Below are 26,143 nucleotides of genomic sequence, written 5' to 3'. Positions count from 1 at the left end.
TATGTGTTCGATGAATAGGACACTTATGATTTATGATCGATATAATTACGTCGCACTGGCTGGACACAGGATTTCTCTCATGCATGATAAGGGATTGGACTATAATCCCCACAATTGACCTAAAGTGGGTTGACAAATTCACATTACGCCTTTTGAATTTCCCTTAACCGAAAAACAGTAAATATCAAATGATATTCCATATATTAACCCAGAAAAACTAATAATACGAGGAGATGGGATTCGACCTCGCTACCTCCGGTATGAAAGTTGCACGTCTTACAAAAGTATCTATGAAAGTATGTAACAGCCTAATATTTATATACCTTGGAGATTATAAGAAAATGCGCGATTGTAGTGGGTCTCTTATAATTTTCTTTATGCATGCATATTTGGAAAAAGTCAATAACAAGCGGAATGTCTTTGAACCAATTAAGAGTGCGACTATACGTAGCATTACAGTTCAAAAGAGAATTCATGACCATTCAAATCGAATGAAAGTATATATACTTTAGGATACATTTTAAATCTCAATACTCCGTATAACATTTACCTGGCGCTAGTTTTATCTCCACGCTAGCGTATGTACCATCTACAAAGGAGGGCAATTTGGAAGATACTCTCGAGGCCGCTGTAACCTAGTTTTAAATTTACACTAGATAGTAGGTACACAAGCAATCGACTGAAATCCACTATGGCCGTAGCCGAACGCGGACATTCCGGGAAGTATTGATGCTGAATAACTTAGAGCAGAGAAGAATAGAATACAAATGCGTTTATCCATTTATGCAAATTATAAAGCGACAATAGGAGGAAAATTACGAAATATAAACAGGGATAACAAATCTTATAATTCAGTCATCTGAATTTAAAGCGTTTTGAATTTATTCCGCTACCTGACGTGAAGTCGAGCGCAAGTTTAGTAAATTTGATAAATTAGTTTATTAATAGATTAGTGTCAGGTACTGCAGTGCAGAGGTTTCAAAAGTCTGCATGTATTCGTTTCGAGAATTAGATCACTAATGTGTGTATTTCGGGTAGTCTATCGGACCACTGAGTCTGCTAAATTATGCAACGAGTTCAATCCGATACTAGTTGTTATGTGTCTAATGTTTCAGAAATAAAATGTATCAAAGCAGGTTAATGAAACCGAAAAAAAACTAGTTTGCCGATTGAATTGATGTTATCGTTATTAAGGACGACTAGGTACCTATTTAATAACCTTGTGTATGCTTCTTAACTTTGAATACCTACAGGTTTTATTACTCCGTTTCCCGTAGGTTATAGTTTGGAGTAACGAGCTTTTGATAGGTAGCTTTGAATATGCTGTAGTGAGATGGTTGTAGCCATGATACATGATACTGTTAATTAGTCTATTACATCCAAAGGCATATAGCTATATTTACAGTAATTAAGTTGTATCGAAGCGGTACATAACTGTCTTTCTACCTACGAGACAAAATCTAGTATTAAATATGATCTTAATATATTTAACCTCGCTGTAAAGTATCTACTTCTTTAAAAAATAAATTTAAACACGAAATAACTATGACCTCCCCTGGATATTGGCATAATCATGTTTAAAACTGTACTTCTGTAGTATATTTATTGTACGAAGGATGTCGGCCATGATGGTGTCTGTAACCGAGTGATGTTCCAGGTACTCGTATCGGCCAAGCATCAGAATGCTTCGTGTACTGGAAGGACCCCATGACCAACGACACGTGGGGCCTCAACTTCACCTCGCCCATCGACGCCAAGCAATTCAAGGAGTGTTGCGTAAGTTACTAAACTGTCAAACTGCTCACTGCTTCCACCTTCCCTCCAGTTACAAAAAATACTTTGAATAATCTGTCCATTCTATTCTTAAAAAAAAATATCTTAAACACTATTGACACAAATTTCTATATCAGACCAAAATCTGGCACCCAGCGCACCCTGCCAATGCTATTAAAATAAATTATGAAGGTGGGAAGTTACATTTATTTAATTGTTTGTTATTTTAGTCACCATCCTTTAAATTCTCGCGTAAGGCATCTTCGAGCTACAGCCTAAAGCTAGAACCGCCGGGCAGCAAGCAGAAGATGAAAGCCAAGAGGAAACCGCTCTCCACGCCGGCCAGTCCTAATCGATCCAGGTAATGTTGTAAACGCATCATTATTATAAATATTTAAAATATAATCCCATCTAGATATCTTAATAAATACTAGGTATCCATGAAAATTGTTTTGAACATGATCGAATGACCCGTACATCAGTAATTTTCCTTAAAAAATATATTTTTGCTAAAAGGACGTACCGCGAAGATAAGCCCTTTTGCTTGTACGGCTTTTTGTACTGTATGCAAGTATGGAACGCCGCGTACTTGGCCGGTTTTTTAAAGATCACATGTACGATGCAATTTTAAACACATGATTATAATGATGCTAGTTACGGCTAATTTGTGTATAGGTACCTAAAGGCGAATTTAGGGTAGGTAGTTTTGCCAGCACAAATTTTTAATGAACTGCAACATTTGTAACGAGGTTAGGTGATTAATGCCCAAGATTATTAAGTGAGTTTGTTCTTGTGTTACAGTTTGAACTACCGCGAGCCGCAGTGCACGTGCATGTCGCAGGAGCAGTATGCACGGCTCAGGGCCCAAGATCCACGATACCGTAAGTATATTTCGGAATACGTTACCGACTTAAAATTAAACATCACACTTTCTATTTTTAGCTCCAGTAAATAAGTAATTTATCAAAGGAAAACTGGACGTGTTTGTGTCTGTTACACTAGATTTTTGTGAAAATTGGTGAGGACACGGCACAGTCAATTACCAATATTTAAGTCATTCACATTAAACATCAACATCAAATGTTTATTAAGTTGTTATCCCATTTGTTTAGAGACGGCACAGCATATTGTTTTCTTCCATAACTCCTTGACATTTGTGAACGTCATAGATAATCATATTTTAGCATAGGTAGTGATCAATGTCTTGTACAGTCACCAGCAATAATATGTTACTCTTCGAAGGCCGCAAAAATATGTGACACACTCTTATGACTCTACAAATAAGATCGTGTCAGATGTTTTTGCGGCCTTCGTAGAGTAACATATTATTGCAGGTGACTGTACCTACCTTGAAACTAAATATCCGCTCCATAATGGCTGACTATGCATGTTAATTAAGAAAATCCTAAAGTAATCCTCTTGCGTAATAACTAGATAATCTTCTTACTAAGTGGATGAAGTCGTAAACAAATGAACTGTGATGTTAGAATATCGGCGTTTTGTTTACCTGGTTACAGTTGGAAACCATGAAAATGTTGGCAATTGTTACTAATAGATACCTAAATATTTAAACACAAATATCAGCCTAGATAATTTCAAGCCTACATGACTTTTGTCATTTTATCAAGATAAATTTTCTTTTACCAACACGTAGGTATAGTTACCTACTATTAAATTTTAAATTTAACCTTTGCTGTGTCTAAGTATTAAAAATATGCATTATTTAAATGTTTTGATACATTTTCATGATTTATACGTAGGCTGTTCCATAAGTCTTGCAATGGAAGGAATCTAACAAGCTTTGACATGTATGACTGAGCGTATGGTTATCTGCCACTAATTACAAGTTCTTACATGATGTGTTTGTTGAGCCTGCCAGCAGTGATAGTCGGTAAATAGATCGAAACAATTGTGAAAAGGGTAACCGCGAGTACAGAGTGATTTTCTATTACAATTTCAGACGTGGATTATTTTACCAAGAGTGCCACGAGGGAAATGTTCGGTGCCTTTGGTAAAGAGTGCCCTTCCCTTTCTACCGTATTCAGGTGGTACAAGGAATTTCAAAGAGGCAACTATAATTTAGACGACGATGAAAGACCAGGCCGACCCTTTACAAGCAGGACCCAAGAAAACATAGACGCTGTTAGAAAACTGATAACTATTAATAGGCGAATTACGTGCAGGCAGATTGAGGACATTCTCCACATTAGTGCATCAACACTTAATTCAATTTTACACGAAGACCTACAAGTTAAAAAGTTATGTTCTCTCTGGATCCCTCATCTGGGCAGTTGGCACCTCCACCATCATAACGCTCCTGCTCATCGTGCGATTAGAACTCGGGAGTTTTTGAAGCAATCGGGGCTTACTGTGTTGTACCATCCGTCTTATAACCCTGACCTTGCACCGTGCGATTTTGGTCCCTTCCTGCTGATCAAAAGCCAATTAAAAGGACGACGGTTTGCAACTAATGACGAGCTAGTGAGTGCATGGGATGAAGCCTGCGCCACTGTCACAAAGGAGCGGTGGAAGGTCATATTTGATACATGGTTGGAACGCATGCATAAGTGTATTAACAGTGATGGTTTTTATTTTGAAAAAGCTTAATAAGAAGTTACACTTTTGCAAGACTTATGGAACAACCTACGTACTGACGTGTATGTAAATTGTAAATTTTATGTATCTTCTTTCCCCTGCCCTTATCCCACGTTATGTGGGGTCGGCACAACATGTTTTTCTCTTCCAGTCTCCTCTGTCTTTCGTGTCCTCAGCACTCACTCCTTTCTTTCTCATATCCTCTTTCACACAATCCATCCATCGTTTTTTGGGTCTACCATACCCTCTCCGTCCGTCAACATTCATTCCTAACATTCTTTTGCCTATATGGCATTCATCCCTCCGCATTACATGCCCATACCACGCTAACCTAGTACTCCTCATTTTCTCCGACTGGGGCTACTTTCAAACTTCCTCTTATATTCTCATTCTTAATCCGATCCTTTCTCGTCACTCCACACATCCATCTCAGCATTCTCATTTCCGCTGCATGCATTCTTCTTTCATCCGCTACTTTCGTTGCCCAGCATTCTGATCCATACATTACAACAGGTCTCACGATCGTTCTGTATATTTTCCCCTTAAGTTTAAGGGGCATTCGTGGATCGCAAGTTGTTCCAGAGACTTTAAATTTTTATTATTATTATTTGTTTTTTATTTATTTTTTATTTTAAGTAAATTTTATGTATAATTTATTGAATTACATTAAGTTGAAAACGACTATCTATAATCTACCTATATGTATCAACCCCTTCCAAAAAATACTTGGGCGCTATAGGTATCACCATCCATCAAATCTATATTTATATCGACCCATCAATCTTACAGTGAGACGAAATTACCTGATCACATTCTTCACTAAAAGCTTATGTAGCAATTAACGGCGAGTAATGATATGGATTAGATATGTCAGTGTCAAATGTGACGTTTCTTTAAACACAAACGACACTTCAGACACTTTAATCCATATCGTTTTTGGATCTATTAATTGACGTATCTTAAAGTTTGAATCGGGCAATAAGTCACAGTCCTTACAGATTGCCCCTTATTTATACAGGTTCCTCGACATTGCCACGCACGTCAGCGCGGGCCATGGAAGCGGAGGCGAGTGCGGCCGCCGCACGCACCGACAAGGTGGCTGCGGCGACGTCGTCCACGTCGTTGTACGACAACGTCACCGGCTCGCAACCAGCTCATCAGCCGCCACCAAAACGTAAGTTGCATGGAAGCGTACTCAAACGTTGCCGAATGAACCCACAAGGTGGCTGCGGTGACGTCGTCCACCTCGCTGTACGACAACGTCACCGGATCGCAACCAGCTCATCAGCCGCCATCAAAACGTAAGTTGCATGGAAGCGTACTCGAACGTTGCCGAATGAACCGACAATGTGGCTATGGCGACGTCGTCCACCTCGCTGTACGACAACATCACCGACTCGCAACCAGCTCATCAGCCGCTACCAAAACTTAAGTTTCATGGAAGCGTACTCGAACGTTCTCGAATGCACCGACAAAGTGGCTATGGCGACTTCGTCCACCTCGCTGTACGACAACGTCACCGGCTCGCAACCGGCTCATCAGCCGCCACCAAAACGTAAGCTTGTGCATGCATGGAAGCGTACTCGAACGTTGCCGAATGAACCGACAAGGTTATTTCAGCCATCTCGTCCACTTTGATGTACGACAACGCACCGACGCACCAAAATGTAAGCTTGTGCATGCCAAGGAAGCGTAGAGGACGCTACATGATCCAACAAGGTGTTTACTGTGACTTCTCACACTCTGCTCTAAGACAACGTTAACGGCTCCCAGCCGCACACTAGCTGCTGCCGAAAAGTAAGCTTAAGAGTAAAGGGGCCCAGGGGCCGTAACATGCACCGACAATGTCACTGTGGCAGTCTCGTCCTCCTCATTAAAAAAGTCTCCGGCTCAGCTCTCAGCTAATGCCGCCATCAAAACGCGCCATACTATCAAGAGGAGTGTGATCACCGTCCAAGCGGGCAAGTATGCTGTATGCAGACAAAATAATGTTAATGTTAAAACTATGAGAAAAATAAATTGACGCTAATAAAGTTAGTGAAAGATAATAATTTTAGAATTTTTAAGAAAGTAAATCGCATGTTTAAACAACAGCCGGTGCTAGATTTAAGTTGTTGACACCTTGACAACTTGTCATATATTACACAACAACGTTACTGGATTTGCCAAACTATACTTTTGATCCATAGTATTGCTGATAACATCTGTGGACTTAGATTTTAATGTTGCTGAAAAACACCCGCTCCACCAAAGCCTCGACCGCTACCTAATCCAATGATTTTGACGTTGAACTGATTTAATTTTCACCATCTAAGTTGTGACAAATTTCCCTACCACCCAAGGCAAATACCTCCTTCACTATAGCCATGGCACATATAGTAAGAAAGGGCTACGCTGGGACGGCAGGACAGTGCAAAATTATGTACCTGCTTTTGATGTACATACTTATTAAAAAAGCGAACTCATCGCCAACAAACTGCCCCGTAGTTTGGCGAATCTTTGTATTGTGGTACACATATTTTATATTTCCATGTTATTTAAAAAAAATGTCTAATTGGTTCTAAATATTTCCAGCTGCAGCTCGCCAGACTGACTCGCAGCCACCGACGCGCCCCCCCAAGTCTCAGGAAACATCCACTATGACCACCAATACTTCGACGGCGCCTAAAACTGTTACCGCCTCCGTCGGCACACATGGCACAAATGTAAGTCTCTATTCATGATTCCGATTCCGCAATACCTTCTCCTTAGATTTCTGAATTGAAATACCTTCCTCTAGGAAATGTAAGCTGTTTTCCTTATAATAGGTATAATGTACGTATATTAATATGCTAAAAGCAATAGTTCAAAATGTGAGTATTAATGTTCTACCAACGGTTTCCTCCGTTAATATATTTACCTAAATCCTTTGTGAGCAAATAATGAAGATTTCAAATTAGACGACGACGTTAATAACACTAACATAAACAAGGATGACATTTTCAAATTACCAACTCTGTTCAGCACACCCACGGCATACCAAAGGTTACGCCTTTGTTAATAAAAATAGCCCATAACCTGCCCACGTGGTGTCCGCTAGACATGGGATGTGAAATATTGTTTTAATAAGTATCTATTAAAGCGTAGGAGTAACAGTGATTTAGACTTATGTAGGTTCAGTCAGACTTTCATTAAGGGATAATTGGGCCGCCTATTCTGTTACGCGACGTATTGACATAACAATGTGACAGAGACTTTCTTGATATGATCAGTTACATTCTTTACCAGTCAACTATTGGGATAAACAGAAACAATTAGTTAGGTACAGGATTGTAGAGTGAAAAAAGGTATAATATAACTTATTATACACAGACCAACGAAGAGTCCCAAGCGTCGGGCGGGGCCTCAGCGCAGCATGGCCAGGACCTGAAGTCCGAAGGCGTACAAGCTGGCGGAACGCTCACAACATCCAAGTCCTCGTCTACATCCACCAGGCCCGGCAAGGAACATCTGCAGCACACCAAGAGCATCGACTATGGAGATGGAAACGAATCGGTGAGTTTTATCAATATACAGACGGTTTACTTCTGTATCTTGAAAACGATGGATGGATTGTGTGAAAGAGGTTATGAGAAAGAACGGAATGAGTGCCGAGGTGACGAAATACAGACAGAAGAAAGGAGAATGGAAGAGTAAAACATGTTGTGCCGATCCCACATAACGTGGGATAAGGGCAGGGAGAAGAAAGTTTACTTGCAGACGGTTTACTTGCAAGAACCTTACACGATCGGCCGTAACACCTTTTTAAACCTACGATTTTACACGGTTGGATTTTTTCGTCTAGTCATCAGCATTTCAACAACAATTAATTTTTTTCAGTCGCGGGAATCGGACCGTCACTCGATGCACCATCATAACGTCATCAACAACAACACCTCGGGCTCGCGTCGCACAAAGTCAAAGAGCACAGAAGATATGAATATGGGTAAGTGCTAGAACCACAAGTAGGAACTGACACGAAACGATCGTTCTATTAACATCAATCGACAATTTCAACTTGGAGTCAAATTCAATTCAATCATCGAATTTTGGAAAAATCTACACTTCATAGACTATAGGTAAACAGACAAGGCGTTTTACCTTACCTCCATCGTTCCAAGGAATCGATTGGGCCACTCGTGCACTCACTAGAATTTAAGTGGTAAAACGTCGTAGTGTCGATGATGGCGGCCGATCATAATATCCGTCAGATCATGGAATCCCTAGGCATATCGTGAAACGTGAAAATCATAGTCTCGACTCAGGAGTCGACGGAGCTATTTCTGCTATTTTTTATTTGCCCTTCGACAATCTGAAGCAACCTAACGAACAAAATATATCCTACCTATTTATTGGTTTAATATGCCTTCGAAACATTAACACAGGAACTTTACGATCAGTCAGATATTACCAGAGATGTGACTTATTTGAAATACTTGTATTTAAAATGCAAATACAAAATGCAAAATACCTATTTTGTATTTTGTATTTAAATACCTTTTGAAGAAAACTATTTTGTATTTTATTTGAAATAGTTTTTGGGACCTATTTTCTATTTTCAAAATACAAAATACTTTATAGTAGGTAGGTAATGTAGGTAGGAGTTACAATCTCTTCTGATGTGACAATCCTGGCAACTCTCTCATTCTTTTAACATGGAACTGTTGAATCTGTTTAGTAACGTCGCACATGACCACAAGCGTAGCGAGTGGTTAAAAAAGTGGAATCTTGAGTGTTGCGAGGGTTTCAAGGCACGAGAAGAGAACAAACTTTTCTGCCCTGGTGAAACACAAACGAGACGTTTTCATCACACTAACGAGAGGCATTAAATTGGCTAATTGGCTGTAAAACATTACAACATAATGCTTTAAAAGTTGGCTGTTAAAAACCATCATCCATACCTACATCCTACCTAGGTTAATATGGGCCATTTTATTTAAAGTTGCCCCTACTTTTTTTTTTCAAAATTGAGTTTTTTTATGTCTTTTCTACTCAGAATAACGAGCTCTTTCTATCCTTATAGGAGAAAAAAAGTGTCCCAAGGTTTTTTTCCCATTCTGTTACCATTTTTTCATAGACTTTGTATGGCGGTTTTGGAATGGAAAGATCGAAAAATGTATGGAAATTTTGGGACACTTTTTTTCTCCTATTAGGATCAAAAGAGCTCATGATTCTGAGTAGAAATAACATAAAAAATCCCAATTTTGAGAAAAAGTGTAGGGGCAACTTTAAATAGAATGGTCCATATGAGCAAACAACTAGATTTTATTTCAAAGAATAAAGAGAGTCTTCTCAACTCGGAAATTCCGAGTAATACTTTTTAATTCAGACTAGGTATTCACTACTCAGAGTACCTTTTATCGCAAAGTATTTGTATTTTAAAAAAGTATTTTGAAAATACCTATTTCGTATTTTGTATTTAAATACAAATTCAAAAACTATTTTGTATTTTGCATTTGAAATAGTATTATCAAGGAAGTATTTGTATTTTGTATTTAAATACTTTTTATAAAGTATTTTTCACATCTCTGGATATTACTCATACAATCGGCCGCCGACATAGATACCTTATGTCCAATCGTCCACTTTTGTACAAATTGATAAAAGTGATATAGTGATTGTATGACGAATTGGAGTAGGTATTTATATTATATTGCATCCCTCGATGTTCAATTATTTAATACATATACGACGATAGTTGAAATCAGCAGCAATTGCAGGGCTTTTAAGTGGCAACCTAACACCGTTAGAGCTTCATGCTGTTAATGGTACCTGCAAGCTTAGAGAGAGAGGGTTCACCTAATATTATACCCGCCTTATCCAGGCCTTAATGTTTCTGCTAAAAGTCAAGACGTTCAAACAATGCCAGAATGTTACTTGATTCTTCATGTCAAGCTGATGATTAACCATTCCTTACAATAGATAAATTTCTTTCCAGATTCAAGCACACTAAAACGCATGCTCAAGCCGATGCCCTCAACGGAGAGTCCGGTGACGTCGCCAGAGATGGGCCGACGGCGCTACGGCGGCGCGGGCCCGTGCCCGCCCACGTGCGGCGCCCACCCGCACCGCCACGGCCCGCATCTGCACCACGCGCATCATACGCACGCCGCCAATAACAACAGCCGACAGACCTCCCAGCGGTATTCCTCTGATAGGTAGAAATGCTTGCTTTTTACTGCAGGGCTACAGCCGGCAACGATGTTATTTTTGCTAGGAAGAGCAAAGACTAAACACGCTAACGGTATTCCTTTGATAGATGATTATTATGATTAGAAAACATAATTTTCACGCTAGGCATTGCTTTCTACTATCCGCGAAACTTTCGCAGTATAGGTATTAGTGTTATAGGGATAAACGCTTGCTATTTTGGCTAAGCGATATGCTTATACAGCTAGTTTACAGCTTAAGCTCGAAAATAAAGCTGAAGTTAATTTCCATATTCCCAACTGTATCTTATAGGTACTTATACATATTTATTCATTTGGTAGAAATGCTCGCTTAATATGTCCGCAGTCATATCGTAGTACTTTTAAGGATATTGTCCTCGTGTAAATACTTGACATTTACGTTATCTAATACTAGAAGTTACTCACAGAGAAATGGTTGGGTTTTTTCGCCAACCTGACAACATTGAAAACCGCGTACATACATAAGCCCGTTTTTCACAAAGTGTCAGGACACACCAGATTTCAGCACTGCGGTATTCTTCTCGGTATCATAATATTAGCTTGTCGCGTGCGTTTTTTGTTGAATTCCTATTTCGTTTCATTCTATATTTGCCACTCGGTCTTTATTCGTCTTGTTATCGTTTATTGTTTTCATTGTAGGTACTCGTATTTGACCAATATCTGTAGCTTATATGTCTCTCCTAACAAGACTTAATGTTTTATCGTTACGCTAAGCTCTTCGTGTATAATTAATACTTTACAATGATGAGGTAATTTTATGATATCTTCTTCGGATAGTAATATTTACTTTCGTCCTGATGTTATACCATAGAGCAATAAAGGTCGCTAAACCTTCCATGGCTGGTCAAGATATCATGGTACTGTTGTCAGGAAACATAGCGGAATTCTTCTTTATACGCTTCCTTATGGCTCTAGAGAATCTTTTGACAGACTTTCTAATGCTATTTTCTGATAAATAGCTTGCTTTCTAGACGATAGCATATATGCATACCTAGATCTTACTGAATTACATACGTTGTATGTAATCAATTCTGGTAACATGGCAGCTTCATTATTACTGCGGCTTAGTTACTTTCTGCCGCATTGCTGGCTGCATGTTGTATAGTCGCTCCACAAAGGTATCTACTTAGGTGTCCTTTGTCAGTTAATGCAATTTAGAGCGAGCGGTGTTGAGTGCAATTATGGACTTCATTCATAGGAAGTGTAATGTGTTCACTAATCTACTCGTAATCATTAAGCATTATCCTTGTGAGCATTGTCATAATCATGTCACTGTCACTTCCATTCCGTGTAGCTTACATGAACTACATTATTAGCTGACAATGGTAAAGCTTGCTCTTTATCTTTACGCAGTCCATAATATTTTTTATTAATTGCACGATGTTTAAAGTAAACGCGTTATGTTTACATCATCCTAAGGTAAGGGACCTTTCCATCAGAAAATGGTCCTTATGCTTCTTATGCACATAAAGCATAAGGACCCTTCTCTAATGGAAAGCCACAAATATTAACATTGTATAAATAAACCTAACTTTACTTACTAAATTAACTTACATTGGAGTTATAGTTTATCGGCACAGTCTTTTCAAGATTACTATTTTTAAGATTAGATTTTTTGTATTGTATTAATTTACGAGTGATATAGGTATTAGATAATGTAAAAAGTCCAGAAGTATTATCCTACCCTTTGTATCGTTCCTCCTACATACCAACAATAAGTTTGCCAACAACTTAAACCGGTAACTTTGCAGCCGCGGCGTGGGAGTCGGCGCCGCACCGAGCGGGTACCCCGGCCGCGGCCTGTACCTGGAGCTGGGCGGTGGAGGGGAGCGGGACATGTCCCCGCCGTCGGACAACGTCATGTTCGACAACCAGTGCTACGCGACCACGCCCTCGTCGTCCAACGGCAACTCCGACCAGGAGCCGTGCCAGCGGCGGGATGGCAGGCAACACCATCATCCGGTAAGTGCATATCACCCCCTTCTTATTCATAAACAGTAGACATAAGTTGACAAGCCGATAATAATCGTTTGTCCCTTTCCGACGTATTGGTATGATGGAAAGGGATCAACGATTATTATCGGCTTGTCAACTTTGGTAGACGTTTATGAATAAGGAGTCAGTCTCTTAGGTGCATGTTCTACACTGCTTTCAGGCACTTTAAGGCACTACCAATTTAATGTTGTAATTTTTTTATCTTGCCCAATTTTAGGGTTCCGTACCAGAAGGGTAAAAAAGGGGCCCCATTACTAAGACTCTACTGTCCGTCTGTCTGTCCAATCTGTCTGTCTGTCACCAGGCTGTTTTTACACACTGAAAATTTTTGGATATTGTATCACACATCGGTTAAAAAGAGTATACGCCTGGATCTCTCCTGCTAAAATTATTTATTGTATTCTTTTTTGAGAAATAGATAATACAGTAGACATTCCATATAAATGGATTTACTATCAGAATTATAAGTACCTATGTATTATAATAAACCCGATTTTTTAAACAATGATCCATGTGCTGTCGAACACATTGTTCTGAAATGCCCTCTCACCAAATTCAAGGGACGGATTGAAGACCTTGCGAACCTCAGTGAAAGGGCCATCACATCAATATGTGAAGAGTGCAAACCTCAATCTCTGGATAATTAAATTGAATCCAGTAACTGCAATGCCATACGATAAATAAATAAATAATGTGCTAAAAATATATGTTTTCTCCTGCAACAGCAGCAAAAGCCTTGCTTATCCCGGCAAGCATCTCAATCCAGTGCCACGCCCGCACCCGGCTCGCCCACCTCGCGCCTGCTTCTCGAGTATGAGATGCATCTCCGCAACACGTTGGCTAAAGGCATGGACGCTGAGAGCTACAGCCTTCACACCTTCGAAGCGTTGCTGAGCCAGAGCATGGAGGATCTAGGTGAGTGTTTCCACGGTAAGTGCGATTTTTATTTAACAAAAAAATTAAACAATTAAACGCTATACGCAGATTTTAATTTTTAGAATGTCATACTAATCCGTGATTTGCCGCGTGTCTCTTAGCTTTATAAAATCAATAATTATAGAAATAAGGAGACATCGTACATTTTCCAGCATTTTTGGTGCAGCGGAGTGGTGTTAACGGAATTGATATAAATATTAACCTAGAATAAGTTAGTACATACTTAACATAGAATTTATATATTGTTTGTCTTCCTGTTGTTTTTTCCTATCATGTTTTGGCAATAAAGTGATTTCATTTCATTTCATATTTTTAACCCTAATGATTAATTAGCGTTAATTACGTTAATATTAACCTTAATTTACCATTTCAGTTGAAATTATCTATACCAATTCCGTTAACACCACTCTGTTACACCAAAAATGCTGGAAAATGTACGATGTCCGCTTATTGGAAATAAGATTTCGTCTGAATATCTGTGTTTTACTCAAAAATGGCAATTTGAAATCTAAGTCATATTTATATGTTATTATAGAAGTTAGACTCTGAACTAATTGATTTAAATGATTTCTCATAGAATACAACGACAATATGCCGCCTTCGAATCCGCGAAGCCCATATCCACCGCGACGTCGTAAGTATTCATGTTGGTCTGAAATTTTTAAAATAAGCAAAATTGTTAAAATTTTTGTTTAAAACCGTTTTCTTTTTTAAAAAGAAAAGAAAGTAGCGTAATTTAATTTTTCGAAAGTTAACCAACATTTTTTGACACTGGCGCAGCCCTTTTCACACACGAAACAAATGTAAACATATAATTTTTATTTTTTCTTGAGGACCGAACCAAGAATCCGTTCTACACTATTTGAGAAACCTTACGGAGGCAGCCTTAAGGGCTAGAGGAGGTGAAGCCATCACTTATTATTATACCTATAATATCATACTAGTAACACCCATAACAATATCGGATCTTGAAGGTTTGCCGTAGCTATCGCCCCACTTGACTTGACGTAGCGAACCGATCCATATTATTGTGAGACTTTCTGTATAATATTCTATCACTCTAGGAATACAATGTTGTAGTTGCGATTCACTTTTCCATAATCGTATTGTGCATCTGTCACAATGATGATACACGTGGATGACGTACGAATTGAATTCAGAATTTCCTCCTTTTTTTATTTCAATACATCTTATCATTATCGGTACATTAGAGGATGTTCCATGTAAAAATATCATGACGCGTGTCAGGCAAGAGCCTATTTTTCTTAATAAACGGTCAAGCCATTTACACACATTCATTTTAGTTGACAATAGTTTCTTGTCATTAAATTTTATTTAAATATTTTCTGTGAGAGTTAAAGTCCAGTGCAAAGGGAGGACATTTCTAAATTTAATTCATTCGTGGCAATAATAACTGCAATCGCTTTGTACTTACACTTCGTTATACCTCCCCGCCCATAAAGTATCTACTCTTGCGAATAGTGTGGTTTTTCGTTGACGAGCTGTAGCCCTCGTGCCAGTTAATAAATCATGATAGGTACTAATATACCTAATATGTATAACATGGTAACTCGCGGCAGTCTAAAGCAGGGTTTTTCAAACTGTGGGTCGCGACCCCGTGAGGATCCTGGGAAGTCGCGAAGCCTCTACCAGCTTTAAGGCAATACATAAGCGAAACATTTTGTATATACTTAGGGGGTCGCGTCGGTCGTCGGTGTTTCTCACTGGTCTAAAGTAATGAAAATTCTAACGTAAAATAAGCATAGAAGGAAATAAGTACACAATATTTTAATATTCTAGTTATTATTGTATTATGTACCTATACTCTGTAATATTGACATTATTGTACAAATGACGAACTTGACGAAGATATAATATCGGAAAGAGACGTATTTTTTCTTTGCTCCAATTTATACCTCCCTAGTGTTTAATATTTTGCGATGAATTTGAAATACGCAACCAATTGGCTTCTATTTGAGAATTGAATTCAATGAGTACAGAGAAAAACATTTGCAGAAATATGGCGGAACATATTTGTCCTTGTCACCTTCCAGAAGGACTATCTTCAAATGTATTTATGTGAAGTTATTTAATTTAATTTTACTTCTATTATAATTATAAATAGAATATTAATTTTGCCACTCGGTACAGACATCTGATGGAATCACAATAGGTAGGGAAAGAAACTTTGAATTGGTCGAGAACATCACATTATCTCCTACAGTATATTTGTTATTGGAATTTTAACCTCGTGCCGCCCACCATACAAAATTATAGCCAAGGAAATTAGAATCTTGTTGTATTTTCAATTGGGTTCATTTTCATTTGTTCGAAAATTTTACGAGACAAATAAAATGCTACCTACTTTCTTTTTAATTAAGGTTGACATTCCATCGAAACTGAGTGTACATCCTAATGTACATTGGGCGGCACGAGATTAAATTAAGTAATCACTTACTTCCATGCCGTGGTGTAACATCTCGAAGGAAAATTAACTTGGTCACTGAAATTTTGAATTTTTAACCGCCCGGTTTTTATAAAGTTATCATACTTGTTTAGTTTATAAGAAATGTCTTCAGTATTCTGGAACATGGGCTGCAGCTAATGTCACAGATATAATATACAAAACTATCACACTAAACCCCAATAAAAACTTCTTTATTATTTGTATTCCTTCTTTTAAGTTTAATTTATTTATATTACGCGATGGCACAACTTATCATTATGTTTTACAATAATACTAAGATATACATATATTTCAGTTTTCAATGTGCTTTTCATACGTATTATACTCAATATTACTAGGAACCCGTGTCCGACTATTAGGTAGCTGTATCATTCATGAAATAAAAGTGCATTGGAAGTGGCTTGTCAAAATTTGCTTGATGTTTCTGTAGACAGTTGGAAGTTGCTTTATAAAACATTTGAATAAACACCATCATTCTTCAATTAAACAAGAATAATTGTGATAAAATAATTCAAAAAGTCAAAATTTGCACGAAGTGGCTGTAAATAATGAGAAAAATATTGACGTAGGTTCTGATCCTTTGCCTGTGTATAAGTTAAAGATAAGTTTGTTCTGTTTGTTTATGGGCATGTTAATTAATGTTTATGTGTGAGAACGGTGTTGGGAGCTAGTGTGTGTGTGTCAGGTCCGACGACGCAGTGTTCCGGCGGCGGCAGCCGGTCGTCCACGCTGCCGCTGCCGCACCGGCTGGGCGTTGAGAGACAGCACAGCGCGCGATCTGACCGCGACGGATATTACAGGTGTGTACAGTACCTATTTTTACTTTTAATGAAACCTAATTCATATTAAGGGCATTTCCACTTAATTGAACACCTTTAACGGCCGGTTAGCAGTCGTTACAAACCCGACGGTCACGTGACAGAACGTGACGGTCAATGTTAAATCCCATACATTTTGCCAGGAAGGTAACGGTTAGACGTTACTGAAACACGACTTAAATCGCGCTTAACTTGTACAAGTTAAATGAAAATGCCCTTAAACAAAGATTATCCAGGAGAAAAGAGCCTTTAAATAAACGCCCGTGTGTTGCTAAAGTTATCTTACTTTACTACACGGTCGTGTATTTAAAAACATATCATAAAAGGTATTAAGGGGCCCACTAATTAACAGTCCGCCGGACGGTATCGGCCTGTCAGTTAGAACAAATTTTTGACAGTTCCGAACAACTGACCGGGCGATACCGTCCGGCGGACTGTTAATCAGTGGGCCCCTTTAAACACAAAAGGGTATATTTTGACGGGACGGATATACCGAGACTACAAGGATTTTTGTCATTTTGGAAATATGACCCTAAAAGATCCATCACGTGCCATCCTGATTTCAGAGCGGCGGGTGGAGCTGTCAAATGCACAGATCGTCAATGTATAAGATTGCTTATCAAATATCAAAAGAGCGACGAAAAATAAAAATGATGCCAAATGTCGTTGCAAGTACTGAATTCATAAAAAATACCTGGGCATTTTCATTTAACTTTTACTTTAAAGCGCGACTTAATTCGTTTTTAGGTAACGTCTAACCGTTATATTCCTGACAAAATGTATGGGATTTGACATTGACCGTCAGTTTTGTAACGATTGCTAACCGGCCGTTAAAGGTGGGCAGGTGCAGGTGTTACCGATTTGTTAGATTTGACAGACGTTTATGTTATGAACCGCCATTAGATTATTTTGTTTTATAACATATTACGTATTATGAGAATTTCCGTCCTCTTCACGGGATTATAAATATTATACAAAATATAAAGGTTGCTTATTGCATTATCTCTCATAAGTAACAACTCAAAATGTTAGCTACCTATTCAATTTGAACGCAATAAACGCATAACATGAAAAACGTCGCCCTGCCTGACACTGTCTACAATATACTGAAAGGCCTATGATGAAACGCATAAGAGTTCACATGTAGGTAATTTAGATTTTACAGATCAGACAGACCGAAGCCTAAGAATTAAGAGCGTTAGCGCCGCCACCGCAGAGATAATGCTTATAAATATTACAGTGCAGTTTCTAAATTATTCCGCATTTTTTCTTAACAGTTTTTCTAAAAATAATAGTTAATGATAAAAAATACTGACTAACCAATGGTGCTCAAACATGGTCGCTCACAGAGAGTCAGAAGTCCAAAGGCATTTGCCCAGAAGCGCGACACCAAAATAGGCTTAAAAACATATGTATAATTTATGTAACCTTATTATTGTTAATATCTTTTAACTTTGGCATTTACATTTTATACTATATTTGCTGGTAGTCTAAATATTATGTACGTTATGACTTGACACGTCATGAGCATAATAAACCGAGAAAAATGACAATTACATGATTTCGAAAATAGTAAAAGACATTGAAGACATGAAAAAAAGAGTTAAACCTAAGTTATTCTGACTGGTTTAATCTTTAACAATTCTTACTTATTTAATTCCACGACCTAACTAATTGAGAATTCTTAGAACAAAAGAAATGCTAATGAATAATGTATTGTATTGATTTAGCGATCGCAACGAGCTTATGCGGGAGCGGGAGCGAGAGCGGGAGCGGGGATACTTAAGTGATCACAGTTCAAGGTTTGTTATTTTTACAAAGCTTTCAACCCAGTCCCTTTGTGCTCCTTTGAAGTCACTCTCGAGTATCTCTTACATTGTTGTCATAATGGTGAACAAGGGGAAAATTTTACATTATACCCTTTTCTGTAATATGATAAACTTTCTTTAGCGAATAGAAATTTTATTATTCTATTCCGTGAAATTGGAGCTAAAACTGTACTGCAGGCACTAACTTTAATTATACTAAACCACACAGTATCTTTGACGTGGTTCCACTTTTTGCCCTTTTGAGAACATATCGCATTAAAGATACATAATCTAATAAATACTGTAGCAGTAAAGTAATAGTAGAAGTAACTATACTTACTATAACACAACTAAAGAACCATATATGTAATCTAGATAGTAATATCAACTTAACAGAAGAAAGTGGTTAACTGAATGTAATTTAATAGGGCTGTCATGTTTATGGGTTGTCCTTCTCCCGAATTTACTGATGCTAATGTCCATATTTTAAGTAGAGGCCAAAATTACGTCACAGACACTTTTTGACGAAATGACGAAATTATAGGTATTTTTAAGAAGAAAAGTGTTTTGTTTCCGTGTTTTAACTTGGCATATTTTACTAGTCTTGTTCAAATTGGATTAAAGTAGTTGTGTTTGCTCAGAGCAAAAAAAGGTCAACCACGGCGTTGCATGAACAAGAGATTTCCTTTAGCAGGATTGGCCCTTAGGACCCAAGGATAGATTTAAGAAGTGGAGCCACCCAGATTTTTGATGCAGGTGGGGGGAGGGGGAAGGGGGGGGGATAAGCGTTTAACTTTAGGTTCTAAGTCAAGTTTAGTATCATTTTCAACGAAATCAAAGATGTAGACATAGATTTTATCGAAATCGGTTCAGCGTTTATTGATTTCCCATACAATCCTACACCTTACCTTTCATTTTTAAGGTTTCTTTTTTTTGGAATTTAAATTATCCTATGTTCTTCCCCGGCACTCAAACTATCTCTATACCAAATTTTATCTAAATCGGTTCAGCGGTTATTGAATCCCCATACAAATTTCCTCCTCCCTTTTCACACCCTAAGGCGTGCTTTTTCCGTAGGAGCTAAGCGAACCAGTTTTTTGAATCCATTAGAAATATAAGAAACAATGGTTTAAAATTGTGAAAAAAATATATCTTATACTTAAGGATCTGGCAGATACGTTTTGGATCTCAAAAACATGATTAGATAAACTTTGCTCGATAGAAAAAAATTCCAAAGTTACGCCTTTTTTTAACAATAAATCCAAACCATATCTACAATACAAACTTTTTAGACTTGTTTTTTACACAAATGTATAGGTAATAAGATAATCTAGACGTTTTGGATCACTTTGTCTCGGTAACATCATTAAAATAATTTCTATGTTTCAATACCTACTAAATCCGCAAGCGCAATCACTCGCGAACGCACTTACGCCCTCTTCAGTCGCGCGGCAGCGCTTGTAGAGGACGGACCTGTGTCAGTGTGTTCCGCGCGGTCACGTGATTTTACCATTTACAAACAATGGGAAACAAAGCATATGAAACGTAAGAAAAAGTCACTAAGTGCTATAAAAACACACTTTCTGATAACAGAAGCATCTAATACTTTACGAGGTGGTTGAAAGCGCCTAGCTTTACTACATCAACAGTTAAAATATTTCAGTATTTTCACTATAGTTCGTTTTTTTTAGCATTAGAAAGAACTCCACAGAAGTAAGTGTACAGTTTTTATCAGGCTCTTTAATTGTTAATAATTATTGAATTATCTAATGTAGCACGGTCAATACATATAATTTACTTCAAATTATTACCGCTAAAAGTGCCGGATTTGGAACCACAAGCTTACTTCTGCGAAGTTCTTTCTAATGCTAAAAAAAACGAACTATAGGTCAGCAACCAATTTCAATGTAGGTAAATAATATTATATTCCTAGATAATATAATTGTGAGTATGTAAGTATGATATATTTACAGTATTTCACCTTTACTGATATACCTACGTCCGATCTGCAAAATGATTATATTCCTTCGTGCTCTTTGACTCCTTTGAAAATCAGAAATTATTTATTTGGATTGACACAGTATGGGGATGTTACAATATATGTATAGTGTTACGCTTTTAGTATGAGGATGCCGAAGGCGCCCGGCTTTGGATCGCATGCAACGTGCCAGGCCCGTCAAGCGTGCAAATTCATCATCATAATCATAAATTTATATAAATATAAAATGTCAAATTGAATTAATTGAAAAAATTACCATAATAAGCATATCGCAATACAATTATTTAAGAACTAAATACATATCACTAATTTTAATATTTGACCACGGTCGACATGAATTAAATATAATTGAGAGTTCCAAGTGCCTACAGGCAGTTCATCTTGTGCTTGGTTGTATTAGTCTTGTTCGAGAAACTGAACACGGTGAAAAATAGAGATAATACTCCTAAAAATACGTGTGATACCTCATTAGATTCGTCATAATGCCTAGAAAAATGTATTCGAAGCGTGTAGTAGCACACACAAAATATCAAAAGTTATAAGCAAAAAAAGGGGGGAAAGTAGAGATCTTTAATTTCCCCAATATCTCAAAAAGTATTCATATTACGGTGCGAGATGGGTGGGGGGTGCTCGACCAAATGTCATAGAGGGCCCCAAGACAAAACAAAATACATTTAAATTTTTTCAAAATGGCCGACTTTTTTTATTTTTTTTCAAGTTGGTCCGAGCGCGCTGAGATTTGGCATGGCGGAAGATAGAGGCCCCGAAATTCCTATGAAAAAATTTTTTTGGAAAAAATCCAAGATGGCGGAAATAATGGTCATTTTAATTTTGTATGGCAACTTTTAAACGGTGCGAGATGGGTGGGGGGTGCTCGACCAAATGTCATAGAGGGCCCCAAGACAAAACAAACTGCATTTAAAAAAAATCACACAGGGCGACTTTTTTTTTTAATTTTTTTCATGTTGGTCCGAGTGCGCTGAGATTTGGCATGCGGCGAGCTTGGAGGCCCAAGATTACTATGTGAAAAAAAAATTGGAAAAATCCAAAATGGCGGCGGACACAGGCCAAATTCAAATTTCCAAGTAGGTTAGGCGAGCCCGAAGGAGGCTGAAGGCCGACCCCGCGGAGGGTCGTCAGGCCCGGAGCTTTATCTCGAATGTCCAAGCATGCTCCACCCCCAGTAATTTTGGGCGAGGCCGAAAGTCGAGCTGCGGGAATGACGAACAAAGCAAAATCCTATACAAAAGTTTATAGGATTATTAAGCGATTTGTTAACCCGCGCGAGGCCGGGGCGGGTCGATAGTAATAAATAAACATAAAGCATACGCTAGACTGAATAAAAATATAAAAGTTTCACTAAAATTTACTGGATTGTACAGTCAGCAGCAGAAATAGCTACGGGGCCTAGTAATCAAAATGATGACACGGAAATGTCAAGATAATAAGGTCTGTGTCGATCATTTTGAACATGTTATTCTGCTTATCTATATCTGCTGCTGCCTGTACTGGTTTTAGAGTCTAGCTAATTTAGGTAGAACTAGAGTTTAGCTAAGAAAGGTAGAAGAAATTAATTTGACTGAACCATATCTGGTAGAAAAAGAAAATGATTGATGTTTTAAACCTGTTCAAGGACGTGGAATAGTAGATATTAATTCGGCGTCCTTGAACAGGTTTTCAACAACAATCAGTTAATTATTTAATAGATATTTGGAAGAAACAAAACATAATATTGAAAATAATTTGTTACATTACGGTATATACGTGTGGCGTAAAGCCAGTGGACTGTAGTTTTTTAAGTTAGTTCCTTCGCTACACTATACTGCTTTACCAGATTGTAGAAGGGCTTACCGGGATTTTGTGGTCTGCAGCTGGCAGAGGCCTCGGCGGGTGGATTGCTCGCTGCTGGCTTCCTCGTTATTTCAAGGCACTGTTTTATGGTATATTTTGCGAATTCAGATATCCTTTCTGTCGCGATGTTTTGGTGACACTGACACCGTAACGCTACGTCTTACGTAGGCGAACAACGCGCGAACGCGGCGCGGCGCGGCGCGGCGAAAGCGGCCGCCGCCGCGCCGCGCCGCGCCGCGCCGCCTGACATTCGCGTGCAAATCGCGCCGCACCGCGTTCGCAACGAGATCGCTTACGTAGGACACTTCTATGGGCATCAAAGGATTGATTTCGCCGCGCCGCGCCGCGCCGCGTTCGCGCGTTGTTCGCCTACGTAAGACGTAGCGTTAGTTATTACTTTTTAGACCATTGCTTGTGTGTCGCCGGCCAGTAGCCTCGCTACCTCAAGTAAATCAGTATAGCAGTAGGTATTAAGGATTAATACTAAACACCCCCCACCGAAAGCACTATGTGGCTTTCTCATAATATGAAAAAAGTTAGACCAAATCAAAATCGTTGCAGACTTATCTTTGTCTAGCTCTGCCAATCAATTCAATTCCATCATCCGCTCCTCCATCTGACCTTTAACTGAGTTTTCCCTAAGCCCGATAAAAAAAAAAAAATTTTTTTGTGAGTACCTCTTATAATGAAGGATATTTTTGCTGAGTATCAACATCCTACTAGTGACAGTTTTTGACTTATGATTTTATTATTATTTTTCTTTAATGTATTGTTTTTCGGGATGTATTCAAGCGATTTGCTGAAATTTATTGAATAGTGTTCTTTATTTAGGTATGCCTTGATACTCAAAAACCGAATACCATTTGTCATATAAAAAAAAATTACTCTCTACTCAACCGGTGTTTTACAATGTAGTATACAAACTCTTCGATTATGTTTGCGTTTTCTTATCAGGTTGTCGTATTTAAGAGTAAAATGCTAATCTCTCACCCCGATTGATTAAGGTTCTACCTACCTACCTACCTTACCTACCTACCTACCTACCTACCTTACCTACCTACCTACCTTACCTACCTACCTACCTACCTACCTACCTACCTTACCTACCTACCTACCTTACCTACCTACCTACCTACCTACCTTACCTACCTACCTACCTACCTACCTACTTACCTACCTACCTACCTACCTACCTACCTACTTACCTACCTACCTACCTACCTACCTACCTACCTACCTACCTACCTACCTACCTACCTACCTACCTACCTACCTACCTACCTTACCTACCTACCTACCTACCTACCTACCTACCTACCTACCTACCTTACCTACCTACCTTACCTACCTACCTTACCTACCTACCTTACCTACCTACCTACCTATACCTTACCTTTATATGAACAATACCTTACCTTAATTGACCGTCACCTTAAAATGTTTATTTCCTTTCGGTACTTTAATTCTACTACGCTGCCATTAAATTAAAACGTTGTTACCGATCACTAAATAATAAGTACACATGGCTCTGTAAAAATAATAATTCTAAATATAATGATCAGAAACACGTAATGCAAAAAATATATACATATACAATATATATATATATATATTGTATATGTATATATTGTATATGTATATATTTTTTGCATTACGTGTAATGCAAAAAATATATACATATACAATAAAAACTATAAAAACGTGACCCTTGCACGGTATGGTTAAAATACTGCCATCATAAGATCCTTATACTGTGACCCGTTTGCTATCGCCGCCGCGCACAGCGCGCGCTCACGTGCTCGTCGAGCGGTTCGGGACGAGCGGGCGGGGCTTCACGGTTTGCCGCGCACCTCACCCCCTCAGATTCGTTGATGAGTCGAATCATATCGCCTTAAGGGATGATTATTGAGATTAAAAGTATGCTATGTTATTCCCTGGGACTCAAACTATCTCTGTACCAAATTTTAACTAAATTGGTTCAGCAGTTTAAGCGTGAAGAGGAATTTGAAAAAAAGATTTTTTTTCATATTTAATGTGTTTTTACTTATGAATGGTGTCATTATGATATCAGAAATGAATTCGGCAGCCCCGATTTATACGGAAACAATACCAAATTTGACCTAGTAGCTTAAATGATACAGATATCAAGATCAAGTTGAGAGCCCCCCCTAAAAATTTACATCAAAAATCTCGGTGGCTCCACTTCTTGAATCCATCCCTGGGTCCTAAGGACCAATCTTGCCAAAGGAAATCTCTTGTTCATGCAACGCCGTATATTAGCTCCAGCGCCATCCGCTAATAAAAAATAAAAAATAAAATATCATTTATTTCAGGCTTTTAACCCATAATAAAAATACACATAAACAATACAATGGCATACTATATACAATACAATAAAAAGGAATACGGAATGTCAAACAATATTAATTTTAGAACCTTACTTAACTAGTTACATCATTTCGCCCAGTTATGGGACACTGGTGCATGCAATGACAACCAGTGTCCCATAAATGGACCATCAAGCCTGTCGGCGACGACTGCCAGCAGGGCGCTGCCGCTGGTGCGCACACGTCTCGCTGCTGATGTTGGTCTCTTGCGCATGGTGGCGTAAAAGCAGTCCACACGCGCCTCCGCGAACATTCCCGAGGCGCTGCAAAACCTCGGCAGATGCAGCAGCGCCCTTAAAGCATTGTTGTATTGAACACGGAGAGCGTTGTATGCCTTCTGTGTGTATTTAACCCACAGGTTGCTCGTGTAAAATGTGGTACAATATGCACGAAACAGTGTAGTTTTGACGTTAAAAGAACAACGAGCAAACCTGCGGGCTATCATATTGGCTCGGACTGACAACGCTCTCCGCTCCCGTTCAATATCTTCGTCATCTTTAAGGTCGTCAGTTAATACATGGCCTAGATATTTGAACCGGTGAACACGCTTCAAGGGAACCCCGCTGAGACGTACAGGAGGTACCTCGGACGGACATTTAGTCCCCGCCCTAAAAATCATTAGTTCGCTCTTCTTAGCGTTATATTTAAGGCCGTGACTACTGGCAAACTGCTCGCAGAGACTAATGAGTTCGCGGAGACCTCCAACAGATGCACTCAGCAACGCCATGTCGTCTGCGTAGCTAATATTGTTCAAGCATACCCCGTTAATGTGACAACCGACATGACGGCTGCTGAGCACCTCAATCAGATCGTTAACGTACAGGTTGAAGAGTGTGGGCGAGCTCAGCCCCCCTTGTCTCACGCCACACTCCAACCTGTACCCCTCCGAAATACTCTCCCCCCATCTGACATGATTGATCTGGCTTCCATACCAAAACTGAAATATCCGGATAAGCTCTAGAGGTAATTTAATCTTGTCGAGCTTTTCCCACAGCTTATGATAGGAAACCAGATCAAATGCCTTCGACAAGTCGAGAAAGCAGGCGTAAACGGGCGTATTTCTATCGGTATAGTATTTGACGGCATGCTTCAGACAGACAATGGCGCTTTCTGCTGAGAGTTTGGGTCTAAACCCTAATGGTGTTGCTGATCGAGATATTTTCTTCCTGCCCTACGGTACCGTAAGGTTGGGGTACTTTAGCCCTTACAAGGTTACATTGTCCACCCATTCAATGAAATAATAAATTCTTAAATACGCCCCTAAACGCTTACACAAAAACAGTTTAATCACATAATGTAATTGTT

The 26,143-nt window shown here is 38.7% G+C and overlaps 1 protein-coding gene across 23 annotated transcripts in view; it reads left to right on the top strand.

The window, feature by feature from the left end:
- LOC134666028 (protein still life, isoform SIF type 1) overlaps positions 1-26,143 on the top strand; it is a 156,893-nt gene that overhangs the window by 18,840 nt on the left and 111,910 nt on the right. For 11 of the 23 annotated variants that reach the window (XR_010098442.1, XR_010098441.1, XM_063523127.1 and 8 more), the window contains 14 exons: positions 1,658-1,776; positions 2,004-2,134; positions 2,575-2,654; positions 5,387-5,542; positions 6,943-7,073; positions 7,720-7,902; positions 8,227-8,332; positions 10,325-10,544; positions 12,329-12,539; positions 13,298-13,502; positions 14,086-14,142; positions 14,342-14,410; positions 16,661-16,775; positions 18,524-18,595. Coding sequence is in view for 20 of the 23 variants with exons in the window: in XM_063523127.1 (XP_063379197.1) it covers positions 1,658-1,776; positions 2,004-2,134; positions 2,575-2,654; positions 5,387-5,542; positions 6,943-7,073; positions 7,720-7,902; positions 8,227-8,332; positions 10,325-10,544; positions 12,329-12,539; positions 13,298-13,502; positions 14,086-14,142; positions 14,342-14,410; positions 16,661-16,775; positions 18,524-18,595 (1,855 nt within the window). In the remaining 3 variants the exon portion in view is untranslated. Of the gene's footprint in view, positions 1-1,657; positions 1,777-2,003; positions 2,135-2,574; positions 2,655-5,386; positions 5,543-5,833; positions 5,924-6,942; positions 7,074-7,719; positions 7,903-8,226; positions 8,333-10,324; positions 10,545-12,328; positions 12,540-13,297; positions 13,503-14,085; positions 14,143-14,341; positions 14,411-16,660; positions 16,776-18,523; positions 18,596-26,143 lie in introns of those variants that run through there. The other 12 variants (XR_010098443.1, XM_063523133.1, XM_063523116.1 and 9 more) reach the window with 9 other exon arrangements.

The sequence above is a fragment of the Cydia fagiglandana genome, chromosome 7 (assembly GCF_963556715.1).
Source record: "Cydia fagiglandana chromosome 7, ilCydFagi1.1, whole genome shotgun sequence".
NCBI lineage: Eukaryota > Metazoa > Arthropoda > Insecta > Lepidoptera > Tortricidae > Cydia > Cydia fagiglandana.
Note: the sequence above shows the minus strand (reverse complement) of the source record. Positions and strands in the feature narration are given on the sequence as shown.